The sequence below is a fragment of the Rhinoderma darwinii genome, chromosome 4 (genome assembly GCF_050947455.1).
Source record: "Rhinoderma darwinii isolate aRhiDar2 chromosome 4, aRhiDar2.hap1, whole genome shotgun sequence".
NCBI lineage: Eukaryota > Metazoa > Chordata > Amphibia > Anura > Rhinodermatidae > Rhinoderma > Rhinoderma darwinii.
Genome location: NC_134690.1, coordinates 156,711,222 through 156,725,113, shown reverse-complemented (window position 1 = coordinate 156,725,113; position 13,892 = coordinate 156,711,222). Strand labels below are relative to the sequence as shown.

General features: G+C 38.9%; 1 protein-coding gene across 2 annotated transcripts in view; it reads right to left on the bottom strand.

Annotated features, from left to right (window-relative positions):
- Positions 1–13,892, bottom strand: part of LOC142759518 (putative cation-transporting ATPase 13A5) — a 177,826-nt gene that overhangs the window by 13,645 nt on the left and 150,289 nt on the right. For both annotated transcript variants that reach the window (XM_075861765.1, XM_075861766.1), the window contains 4 exons: positions 11,538–11,647; positions 8,189–8,285; positions 7,008–7,080; positions 3,950–4,124 (listed from right to left, as the gene is read on the bottom strand). In XM_075861765.1, the coding sequence (XP_075717880.1) occupies positions 3,950–4,124; positions 7,008–7,080; positions 8,189–8,285; positions 11,538–11,647 (455 nt within the window). The remainder of the gene's footprint in view (positions 1–3,949; positions 4,125–7,007; positions 7,081–8,188; positions 8,286–11,537; positions 11,648–13,892) is intronic.

The following is a 13,892-nucleotide window of genomic DNA, read 5'->3' as shown; positions in this document are numbered from 1 at the left end:
GTAAAATTGAAACAGGATTTTAACTGATCCACCCTGCAGCTAATAAAGTCCTGCGATTACAGTAGTGTCTGCACTGTTTAAAGTAGATGTTCTCTGCAGTGTGAGAGGGGTTAGGGGGAGGGAAATGTAATGTAAGATGCCAGGTTTGTAGAAACAATAAGGACTTATTCACACAAACAGGTGTCAAATCGGCCATTAAAAATTGCCGTTTTTCAATGCCGATTTGTACCCGTGCGGAACCTGAGTTCACAAATCCATCATAGATTTGAGTCTATTGAGAGATCTGTGAAAACGGGCAAATATAGAACATCCTAGTCCCATTTTCTCGTGGGCCGTTCACATGGTCCGTTAAAAAAATGGCTGTGTGAACAGCCCCACAGATGTGCATTGATTTTAATGCAGCCATGTGACAACCATTAAAAAACATACAGACGATTATCCCGTTCGTGTGAATAAGCCCTAAGAACAGCTTCCTGTTTGTGAATTAGGAAGAAAAGATCTGCAGCACAAAACAGTGGAGTTTGAATAGAAAGGTTTTACAAAGGTACTGCACAGTAGGATCTGTGCAGTTTTTATTTTTCACTGAAAGCATGTTTTAGGTAATCTGGAAAGAAATTAATTAAAAAAAGCTTTTCCTTTAGTTGAGCTAACATAGAACTATTAGCTTAGAAGTCCGTGACAATACAAGTATGAGACATGAATGGCAAGCAAGTGGCCTCATTGCATACAAGACACCATAAGCTTATTCATTTAACATAACAATCTGGCTAAATTAATGGAGTAACCGAGACAGTGACACTGCTATAGGTACCCTCGAGAGAGAGAGGGGGCTCAGCCCTAGTTGGCTCCATGCCCTCTGCAGCTGGGTGGCAAGTACGTGTGCAGGACTCATCTCCAGAGACGCTGCATGGTTAGCAACCAAAGGGGTGTCGAGAATTGGCATAATGGTCATGGACAGGGAGGAGGAAACAAACACCAGGCTCTTCTGTTGTGTGTGGCAAAACATGGCACCATAATAGGGGGCTCATTTAATGCCTTCGCGCACCACAACATAATAGCGTGTCCTGGAGCGTGGGGCAAAGTATGAAGCTGGTTCACGCGCTGAACCCGCTCCATGCTCTGCTGGTGTCAGCTGTGTATTACAGCTGACACCCTGGACTAACGGCCAGGAACAGCAAACACGCTATTTCTGGCCGTTTAACCCTTCAAATGCCACGGTCAATAGTGACCGCAGTATCTAAGCCGTTAGAAAGAGGGGCGGCCCCCTCCGACATCCCATCAGCCCCTGTGTGATACGATCGTGGGATGCCGATGGTTATCATGGCAGCCCAGGGGCATAATGAAGGTCTCCCTTCTCTCTGCCTCTGTCAAGCCCTGCCTTTAGCAGGGCTTAACAAGCCTGTGAAAATGACACTATACTGCAATATATTTGTTTTACAATGTATTGTTCAATTGATTTCAAAACACCCCCTTTTCCCATTTTCCCTCTAAAGTAATGTAAAAAATAAAAAAAGTAAATAAAATTGGTATTGCCGCGTCCATAAAAGTCCGAACGGAATATAACATTATTTAACTCGCATGGTGAATGCCGAAAATAAATGAGTACATTGAAAACACCAAATTCGCTGTTTTTTGGACACCTTAGCTCCCAAAAAAATAAATGTAATAAAAGTGATCAAAAAATGGTACCAATCACACTGACCGACGAAAAAATAAAAAAGTTATGGCTCTCAGAATGTGGTGAAACAAAACCAATTATTTTTTAATGAATAAATTTTTCTTTGTAAAAGTAGTAAAATATAAAAATGTTTTATAAATTTGGTATCACCTTAATCATACTGACCCACAGAATAAAGTTAAGTTGTTGTTTGTACCACACGGTGAAAGCTGTAAAAACAAAATCCAAATAACAATGGAGGTATCACAGTTTTTTCCAATTCCACCCCACAAATATTTTTTTTCAGTTTTCCTGTACACTCTATAGTACTTTAAATAGTGATAAAAGTAACTACAACACCTCGCGCAAATAAATAAGCCCTCCCGCCACTCTATTGACAGAAAAATAAAAAGGTTATATATATATATATATATATATATATAATATTTGATTTTTTTATTAAAAATTATTTTGACCTTTTGAGATACATTTTCTTTGTATCCTGCATACAGTGCAGCTGTGTCTTGCGCTGAAACCTGTATCCATGTGGTCAGCAGCACTGACGGGTTCAGTGACAGGATCAAGCTGTTACCGATCACATCTAACTTTATAACTTAGATGTGATCAATAACAGGTTGATCCTGCGTGTCAGAGACATGCAGGACCCGCTGACACTGAACCCGTCAGTGCCGCTGACCTGACAGATTCAGGTTTCAGAGCAAGATACAGCTGCTCTGTATACAGGATGCAAAGCAGCTGTATCTTAAAAAAAATGAAATAATTTTTAATAAAAACTATTTAGAAGGTTTCTGTATACTTTCATTGAAAATATTAATGTTGATTCCTGGGACAGGGCTGGGCTTAAGCAACTACATTGTATTTTTCGTTATTCTGTTGTTCGATCCTTCACTGACTTCTCCTTTTCTGATGGTATTTTGTGTTCGGACTTCTACAAATTTCTGTACATAAAACATGTGCTGGAATCTTTGGATGTCTCTCGCCCACTGATTGCTAATTAAGTATTGTTATTCTTTACCAACTAGCTTCCTAAAGCGAGGGGTATTTCCTTGTTTTATAATATATTTACTGCTTATATCCCGACGGTTAAACCTTCTTTTCTGCTTAAATGGGAACTTGAGTTGAACCTGATTTCCCGGCTGCAGCACTGGTTTAAAACTATGGCGTTTGTTAAGACAATCTCCAAGAGTTCGATACACTGGGCGATGTCGCGCAAGCTTATCTTGAGTTGGTATCTCACACCATTTCGTCTCTCAAAAATGTCTCCCTCTGCTTCAGATATGTGTTGGAGGGGGTGTGGGGAGAGAGATACCTATTTAAATACTTGGTAGGAGTGTGGTTTAGTTCATAATCTCTGGGTTATCACCTTCCAATTAATATCCCGGGTTCTGGAGTTGAGCGTTTCCTTGGATCCTGGTCTGGCCTTATGCTTCCTAAACCTAGATCATATACCAAGTCATGGAAGAACTGTAGCGTGTCTTCTTTTTTTGGCGTCCAGACTCATTATTGCCCGTAAATGGAAATGGGCTGATATATTCTCAGAAGTGGAATTGATAAATCAGGTAAATTTCTCGTATCAGATGGAAAAAGCATGGGCTATTAGAACACATGCTTTAGAAAAATGTAATTTTGGGTGGATATACTGGACAGAGTTCTTAGGACCACACAGTTCTCCTCTGGCCTCTCCCCCTCCCGATCGTAACCCTTTTTTAGCTGAGGAATGTACTGGTTGCGAAGTCCTCTTTATCTTATCTACATAATTCTTGTGACTGTATTGTTGCATTTATTTCTGTACTCACACTGATATTATCGGTTTATTTATTTGCCTATGCTGACACATTCACTTGCAGATGTTATGTTGTCAATTTTGTTTGTTACTGTTAATGGAATCCTTTGTTCTGATTCCTTTGATAACTGCTCGTCGCGTGATTGTTTCTTGTTGGAGTCCCTGCATTATGTCTGTGTATTTTTTCAAAAATGTAATAAAAATTTTATTGGAAAAAAACAAAAAAAAACTATTTCAAAGTTGCACCAAACACACTGATGGACATTTTGAAGGTGTCTATAGCCTTTAAATAATCAAGTCCTATGCCTAATTATTTTGATTATATATTTTGCAATGGAGAATGTTTATAATATAAAGGTCTGATATTGCAGATAGGCGAATGGATACTTTGAGTGTCTACTTAGTTCATGCACAACCAAAACATAGATTTTATCCCAGGGCTGAAAATAAAAACACTTCTGTTTCTAAAATAAAGAAAATAATCTCACCTAAAAACGTTACTTTCATTGTACCACGGTTGCTGCTGCACGAGGAAGAATGCACTGGTCTGTACTATGGTTGTGAATGAAATATGCAGAACCATTGAGAACAGTAAAGGTGGAGAAAGGAGACTCATTGCAGGTCTATAAGGGGCTAACTTTGGAGCAGGGCCAGTTATACTCACTGTGGGAAAATTAAGAAAACAATATATTTAGTAAAAATGGACACACTCTGCACTTGCGTTCAAATCCAAAGTAGTTTTTACAACAGATTATTGAATGCTTTGCAATAATAGTAATTACTACGTTTAATTGTAATGTTGTATTTTCTTCTGAATATAACTGTTGTCAGTATTACACCAGACTGATCTTAATTGAACATGAAATGACTAATGCCACCTTAAAGGAATTGTCTGATTTAGAAAACCCATTTCCATATACCCTATATATGGCATTTCAAATTAATAAAAAGTAGTTTCTTTGTTGAGGGCCTCTCACTTATTTACATCACATCACAGTTTTCTCAATATTTTCGTATTGTGTCTGTATAACTTAGGTTTATATAATAAGCAACTATCAACTATAGAAATATTATACTGTATAATTTACTATATAACTACAATAAATACTGATTTTACAGATTTAGCTGTTAAGTAGCGATATATGACCATAATTGCACCTGATAAATCTGCTATATGACTTGGTAAGGAAATAAAGGTGTATTGTGATTATCAACCACTAGAGGTCAGACAAGCTTAAGGGAACCTGTCACCAGGATTTCACCTATTAAAGAAGCAATACCTGGTGGTAGTGGGCGAAAAATAATTTCTATGTAACCTATAATTACAATATAATTATTTTTTTTAGTGTTCCTGTGCCATATGCTAGTGAGCATAAAAGAGTCATATCTTCATTCCTCAAGTCTTTCCGAGTTAACTCCCTCCATACTTTCGACTCAATGTACTGTTCTGGAGCATGCGCACAACGGGACACCATAGCGGCACATGTGCAGTAACTAGATTTGAGGCCCGGACGAACCAGGGAAGGGTGTCGGACCATACATTATGGGTGCATGTGTGCTATTTCAGATGATATTTCCGCATTCAGGGCGAGCCAGTTTTTGGTGGTGGCTGGGCATAAGAAGAGGAACGAACGAGGCTGCCAAATTATTACCATAAAGGGCGCAAAATGTTTGCAGACCATTATTTACGGTCAGAGGAGGAGTTTAGGAGAAGGGATAAAGGCAATGAACTTTTCACGGCAACGGCCAGCGAGGGGTGAGTAGAGTTCAATAGATGAAATGCTGGTGACAGGTTCCCTTTAGTCAATTTCAGATTTTTTTTATATTACTTACTTTTACTAAACAGTCTAAATATTTTAAACACATTACAAAGAAATAGACAACTTTTACCTCAGTCACCAAAGTAATTAAAGTCATATAATATAACATTACATTTTAAGGGTGGCTAAAATGAAAACCAGGAAAAAAATCAAACAGTTTCAAAAGGACAAAACTATATTTTACAATATATTTTATGAGATTGTTTGATTATTTCATTTTTCTATTTGAAGCCAAATTTTTTTCTAATACAAATGATAGGTTTTCAGCTGTAAAACTGTATAATCTAAATGTCAAAGAACACAGAATCAGAACTATTCTACATCCTGAAAAAAACAGAAGCAGAAGATTGAACAGAAATGACCACATAAGAATCTACTCCTCTTAACTAGCTGAATAGCATATTTTAGGTTAGAATCATGTTTTGTGCGGCTCTGTCATGTCATCAAGCTACATTTCTTCATGAAAACCGTGTTCCCTTACAGATAGATAGATATAGATATATGATATACTGTATGCACACAGCATATATATTATATTTTTATACACATACATACATTACAGATACATATGACCCCAATGAGCTTTTTACCCAAAATGTTTATACCCGAATACTGCCATACAATTCCTTTTACTTCCATTAAAATGCTCACAAAATACTTCCATTCACTGCTCAAATAATACTGCCATACAATACCTAAATAATGCCACGTAACACTGCCATATATTTCAAACACAATAGTATCATTCAATGTTGAAATAAAACTGTATTCAGTGCCCAAATTTTACTACTATTATCTCGAGGCCAGTGGGATAATATGTCCCGGGGCCACTATGTCAGCAAGGGATTTGACATAGGGCTAAACCAAAGAGTGGAGTCTAAGGAAAACCTTGGTATTCACCCTTAAACCCCTATACAGGTATCTGTATTTCACTGCAGGGGAACCCCAGGTCGCTGCCCACAGTGTATCCCTTGGTGACGGCCAATGTAACTGGTGAAGTACAACTCAAGTACAGTAAGTGGTGTCAGGTATAGCAATTAGGTCAGAGCAGGTAGCAAGGTTTGTCACGGGTCACTAGCCAGCGGTCAGGGCAGGCGGCAGGGGTTTGTCAGAGGTCACCTAGCAAAATGTCAGTACAAGTGGTAGGCAAGGATGGTCAAGGATACAGGCAGAGGTCAAACACAGGAATTCCACCAACGATATAGTGGAAAAGATAGGGTTAACCAAAATTGCTTTGGCATAAAGGAAGGGGAGTACCCTTTATACCCAGGACCCAGAAAGGAGCATTGGCAGGGTGGTTGGCCACCATACGCTGACCTGGGAGAAGAGGAGCGGCGTCGGGAAAGGAGGACATTACAACTATACAATGCCTAAAAAGGAAAGGGGATAATAGTAAATTCCCTGGGGTTGTACTACTGCAGTGAAGGTTTACATGCTCCACTCTTAGGGTGTTTGTGGGTGTCACTTGGAAACACTGGCCATGGGAAATTGCTCAGTTTGTAATCAGCTAAAAAAAACAGTCCTACTAACCAATCTCTTTCATAAGTTGTGTATATTCCCAGTGTTCTCATTCTTGTAGCATTTTTCCTATGTTGTCTGAAACCCATTCTTAGAACTAAATATTGTACATCACATTAAAATAAAAAGTCCACAATACTTCCTAACATACAGTAGACACATTAAGATGCCGTTCAACATCTGTCAATCCCAATGAAATCACACTCACTTGTTAGCAAGACTGTGACAGTGATGGCAATGTCCTGCATCAGATATTGGTAATTTCCTAATAATGTTTGTTTCTGGAGAGAAAAGTAATGTAAATAACTATTGTAACAGGTTCCTTGACACAATCAAGGAAAATAGACATATTATACAGTTAAAAAATTTATATCTTATCACATGTATGAAAAAATTGCAGACTAAAGGCTTTAGAAAGTCATAGACATGGAATATTTTATTGCTGTATGTCGTTGACAACTTAAATTAGAAGTTGACAGTGTTTTTAGGCTAGGGCTCTGCAGAGTCACCTGCGGTTTGCAGTAAAATCACAATGTTACCACAACTCGAAGGTGACTTCAATGTTTCCTCATGGGAAAAAAAGGTTACATTTTTAAAAGGTTGCTTGCAACTTCCTTTCACATAAGGAAACCCTAAAGTCATCCACAAGTCGTGTAAATGCTGTTATTTGCTGTTATGCAGGTGAGTCTGACACGCCGTAAAGTTCTACTTTTATTCTCTGTTTCTTTTGCAGTCCATTTTTCTCAAAAACTGTTTTGGATGACAGTGGAAGTGAGAATAGATAAAAAGAAAACTAATTTGCTCATATTCAAAATTTGATGTTTAAATGACTTTGACCAAATTCTTCTGATTCAAACTAAAAATATGAAATGTTAAATACTTTTGTGTCAAAAAAGACAAAAGTATAATAGGTATGATACCTTTATTGGCTAACCATAAAAGTTCTATATGCAAGCTTTCAGAGCACAGAGGCCTCTTCTTCAGGCAGTATATAGAACATATAGTGCATATAGAACTTTTATGGTTAGCCAATAAAGGTATCATACCTATTATACTTTTGTCTTTTTTGACACAAAAGTATTTAACATTTCATATTGTCTCTGGCTAACACGGTACTACACAATTTTTTACTGTACTTCGTCAAACTAAAAATAAAATTTGATAGCATTTTCACAAAAAAACAAACCCTACACTTGAATTGCAATTTAAATTTAAATTAACTTGTGTCCAGTTGGACTTCGATCACTTTACTAAGTTAGTGTGTTAGATGCGTAAAGACACAATGAAGTATATTAGATGCTTGTATTTTAGTGAATTGTCTATTATGCTACTATAACATATTATACCACAATCTAATTACTTCATATTCATAGAACAACTTTGTCTTACCCAGAATAGAAGCAACATGCAAATAAGCTCAACCAGGGTATACATAATGAGGTATTTGAACAAACATATAGAAGTAACAAATGTATTTCTTCCTTCTCTGTATGTCAAGGAAGAAAAAAAAAGAAAGATTAAAGCATCTTTTCACCAAAATAATAAAAACTTAATGAATATTCCCACCTGCTTACTCTTATCTGCATGACTAGCTATCCCTCCATTCGCACGTTAGTGTGATAGTTTAATGGAGAATAAAGCTATACATTATGAATTAACGCACACCCAAAATACACATCAAGATAACTTTATTTATATGGTACAAAATGCACAAAGAATAAAAGCATCTAAAACAAGGAATGGTCCATGTGTGTTATAGCACAGGACCGACTGCAGCACCAACCCATAATAAGGTAGAATCACTGTATACAAAATAAAGGTTCATAACAAATGTAATAATATACAAATTGAATGAAGGAAAAAAGGAAATGTTACTAATAGTTAGAAATATGGAAAAGTGTAAATGCAAATAATTCACCTCAGAACAGAGAAGGAATATATGCAATGTGACTTCATGATACCATAGAACACAAAAAGGTAGGTAATATAAGTAAGGATATACGTGACCCAAATGTAAGCTGCAGCATATGAAGTCTCCCCACAAGTATCGCTGCCTCCTAGTGCAGCTTCGTCAGGGGTAAAGTGGAGACTAAATGTTCCGCCTACAGTGAAGGAAATAAGTATTTGATCCCTTGCTGATTTTGTAAGTTTGCCCACTGTCAAAGTCATGAACAGTCTAGAATTTTTAGGCTAGGTTAATTTTACCAGTGAGAGATAGATTATATTTAAAAAAAAAAAGAAAATCACAGTCAAAATTATATATATTTATTTGAATTGTGCACAGAGAAATAAGTATTTGATCCCCTACCAACCATTAAGAGTTCAGCCTCCTCCAGACCAGTTACACGCTCCAAATCAACTTGGTGCCTGCATTAAAGAGGCTCTGTCACCAGATTTTGCAACCCCTATCTCCTATTGCAGCAGATCGGCGCTGCAATGTAGATAAGAGTAACGGTTTTTTTTTTTCAAAAACGAGCATTTTTGGCCAAGTTATGACCATTTTTATATTTATGCAAATTAGGCTTTCTTAAGTACAACTGGGCGTGTTTAAAGTTATGTCCAAGTGGGCGTGTATTGTGTATGTACATCTGGGCGTTTTTACTTCTTTTACTAGCTGGGCGTTGTGAATATAAGTGTATGATGCTGACGAATCAGCATCATCCACTTCTCTTCGTTAACACCCAGCTTCTGGCAGTGCACAGACACACAGCGTGTTCTCGAGAGATCACGCTGCGACGTCACTTCCTGCCCCAGGTCCTGCATCGTGTCGGACGAGCGAGGACACATCGGCACCAGGCGACAGAGGCTACAGTTGATTCTGCAGCAGCATCAGCGTTTGCAGGTAAGTCGATGTGCACTGCCAGAAGCTGGGTGTTAACGAAGAGAAGTGGATGATGCTGATTCGTCAGCATCATACACTTCTATTCACAACGCCCAGCTAGTAAAAGAAGTAAAAATGCCCAGATGTACGCACACAATACACGCCCACTTGGACATAACTTTAAACACGCCCAGTTGTAATTAAGAAAGCCTAATTTGCATAAATATAAAAATGGTCATAACTTGGCCAAAAATGGTCATTTTTGAAAAAAAAAAAAACGTTACTCTTATCTACATTGCAGCACTGATCTGCTGCAATAGGAGATAGGGGTTGCAAAATCTGGTGACAGAGCCTCTTTAAAGACACTTGTCTTAAATGGTCACCTGTATAAAAGACTCCTGTCCACAGACTCAATTAATCAGTCTGACTCCAACCTCTACAACATGGGCAAGACCAAAGAGCTTTCTAAGGATGTCAGGGACAAGATCATAGACCTGCACAAGGCTGGAATGGGCTACAAAACCATAAGTAAGACGCTGGGTGAGAAGGAGACAACTGTTAAAAAATTATGCAAACCAAAAAATAACATATGGTAAAAGGTCAGGTTACCTCCTCTTAGACACCGTAGTCTGCGGTGCATAGAGAAGCCATCAACGGCGTCCGGAAATAAGCATTGCACAGACTCCGAGGGAATACCCAGATTCATAAAGTAACACTGACTGCGCAGGTGCTGATAATACAGTGGTGCATGCGCAGGATTAGGACAGGCCTCCTAGGCAACATGACGCCAAGGAGTAATTGTCACACAAAGTCGCCCCAAAGCAGAGGGAGGCAGACAACACACAATACAATACGGAAGGGCTGCCCCACATTGGGCACCTGAAATTTTTAGAATGACTAATATATTGTTCCCACACTGAGCACACCCGTTGCCTGGGGCAAACACAGTCCAGTGCAAGACAGACACCATTCAGATCCACACACCAGCCCCCATACATAGCCCAACACTAGAGCAACATACGGGCAAACCTAGGCAATTATATTAGTGGTCCATGCATAGTACCCGATGTTGTTTGGTAACTGTATGACTATATTATCATATATAGATAAGTGTTTATTATAGGGAAACATTGTTAGGAGCTAGGGCTGATGCAGGAAAAACTTTCAAGGATGCAAGTTCCAGGTCTCACATCTTTGAATTTATTAATAAATTAATATCTAGGGAGAATTAACTGCTTAGGTATTGTATCTAAGCGTATCATGTGGTAAAAGATTTATCTTATAGCTATGCTGTCTTCGAGATATAAATGTATATATTTTTTTTGGGTGGGCGCAAAAGATATGCTTTAGGGCTCCTGCCCCTGATCTTTCAAGACCCTACCATCGCCCCTGCCAGATTTATAATATTAGCAGAAAGTTCTATAGCTAGTTTGAGATTAAGCACTTTTTACTGGATATAAAATCATATGTAATTCATACTTTAGATCTGTTCATGCGGGACATAATGAATCTCATTATTATACTTTATTGAGGCAGTTCATCCAACATTAATATAACTTGAACTTGGTAACCTAATCATAAGGTCATGTTCCCATGAGAATAACATTTACTTCTTTGTGACGCCATGCCCAAAGCAATTTTTATTATGATGCTGAGTGCTTCTCTTTTACATACTGTACAGTCCTTTGATAAATCTACAATTCCACATTCTCTCATGGATCAAGGGCAAACTATACTCTACGAAGCCTAAAACCATTTACATAACTCTCCTCAAGCAGAGTGAATAGATTGTATTTTACTTAGGTAGAAAAATAGAGCTGGATCAATTGATAAGAGGGAGATCAGTGTGCATGATTTTGAGTGGCAATCCATCAGTGCTACTCATCATATCTAGTAGGTAAGGCAACAGTAACTTACTTTAGTAATTTTGGCACGCATTCAATGTTTGGAATTTTGGATGTAAAGGGTGAAGCTACTGATGCTTCCAAGTTTGATAAAGATATTCCTGCATGGGCGACTTTAAGAGCCTAGTAAAAAGAGAAAAAAAATATTTAATTTAATGCACAGACCCCACTGATGGTACAAAAATGTTTAACTCAGTATTGATAAAAGCTGCATTTACATGACATAATTTATCAAACCACCAACATATGCTGTGCGACTTCGGCTGGATGAACTTCAACAGGAAAAGTCAGATTATGAACATTTACACTTAAAGGGACACTTAGGCCAAAACTAAACTTTCCCATGTGTACCATTATGGTATTCCAAGTGTCAGTTTCTCTTATGTTATTTTTCTTGCTATCTATATATATCAGACTGGGATGGTGTAACGTCCACGGTCGCTGACCACGAACTCTTCTCATCCTGCCGATGCCTTTCTCTCCAGAGATGCCACCACATGCGGCCGTCCTGTCCCGCAGTGACCACTAGGGTGAGCGTGCGAGCTCAGTCCAGCCTTAAAGAGTCAGAACGCACACATGTGTGAGATTGAGCTGATTGCTCCCAGATCCCCCCGGACTATTAGAAGGGCCCTGCCCCTTCCTTCATTGCCTGAGCGTTGTTTGTACCTACCCGTGTAGGAGTTGTGTCGCCTACTACACCCGCTGTGTTTCATCGCACCTGTTGTCTGCCTGCTGCCTGAGTTCCATTCGAGCCTAAACCATCGCTACTGTCTGAATTACCACAGATACCTTTATCCAAAATATAAACATTGACTTTGTACCCTGTTTGGCCAGCTACTATCCCGCTACGGCGGTATGGCCTAGTGGGTCCACATACCCACAGATCGTTTCTTAGTGAATTAGGCTTGGTGACACGCTTTCTCTACTTGAGTCTATGGAGATCTATGTGTCACCCATCACAGGGCTTCAGCAGTTCCTGTACGACACTAGTTTTGCTCGGTGGGGGATGGGACAGAGATTTCTATCATCAGATACCACTGATACTTAGTCAGGTTTCTGTCATACAAGTATAATGTGGAAGAATACAGTGCGGCCTCCCTGTCTGTATACTTATGGTTTCTCAGCTTATTTAGGAGAATATAAAGAGAATGATATTTACAGTGTCCTCCAGCATGCAGAAGTCTTATGGTCTTTAGCTGGTCGTGTGATTCTGTCCTGAAGCATCATGGTATTGATTGCAAAGCAGAGAGGAAGAGAAAGCTGGGGAAATGTAAGAATCAAGGTGGAGGCTTTTTTTTTTTAGCACAGACAAGGAAGCAGTTCATGAAGCAAGTACAGTATACATAAAAGAAGTGTAGAGTGTGGTATAAAGTCAGGTAGGGAATGCAGACATGGAAAGTTGTATTTCCACTGGAGGTCTTCTTTAACAACTTCTCAACTATAATGATGAATGTATGAATAATCTATTTTAATCAATGACAAAAACTATAATTTTATGGTTTCTAGTTGATCATTTTGTGACTTTACAGTGATCAGTTATTGTTCTAATCGCTTGAAAGCATACGAATGCCAATCATAGTTGATATGTGTAAACATAAGAAATGAGAAAATAGATTCTAAACAAAGCAAATTGGGTCCGAATTTCCCAAAAAGTTTCAGAGTCAGCAAAAAATGAAATGTTTTGGGTTCATGGTGCACAAATCACGTCAGAATGGCAGCCACAATTTTACAGATAATATAAAGGATCACATAACCTCAGACAGGCTTTCCAAAATGCACTGCAGTTATTCCTCCCTCTACCCATTTCACTTTGACATTGCTAATGCTGGCTTGGCGTTAAAGAGCTTGAAAGGGGTTGGATACATTCATAGAAGACACCAGAGGGTCAGGCACGAGTTTTAAGGGCAATCAGGGCACGTGCAATTCATAATTCAGGGTCAATCGGATGGCTAATTTGACCGAACCGAAAGCTAATTTCAGGAAAATTTGCTCATCTCTAGTAAACATGCCTCTAAAGAATAAACTTCAGCTTTACTATGGACATCATAGCTATTTCATTAATACACTATAGAAAATGTAACTTGTTTCAGCTTAATTCCTTCGCGCACCCAGACGTGCTATTACTTCCGGGTGCGGGAGGTGATGTTTGGAGAGCGCTCACACGCTAAGCGCGCTCCATATGCTGCGGGTGTCCGCTGTATTTTACAGTGGACACCCGACACTAACAGCCTGGAACAGCGATCGTGCTGTTCCTGGCTGTTTAACCCCTCAAATGCGGTGGTCAATCGTGGCCGCAGCATCTGAGGCGTTGAAAAGAGGGGTGGCCCCCTCCGACAGCTTATCGCCACCCCCACAACGAGATCATGGG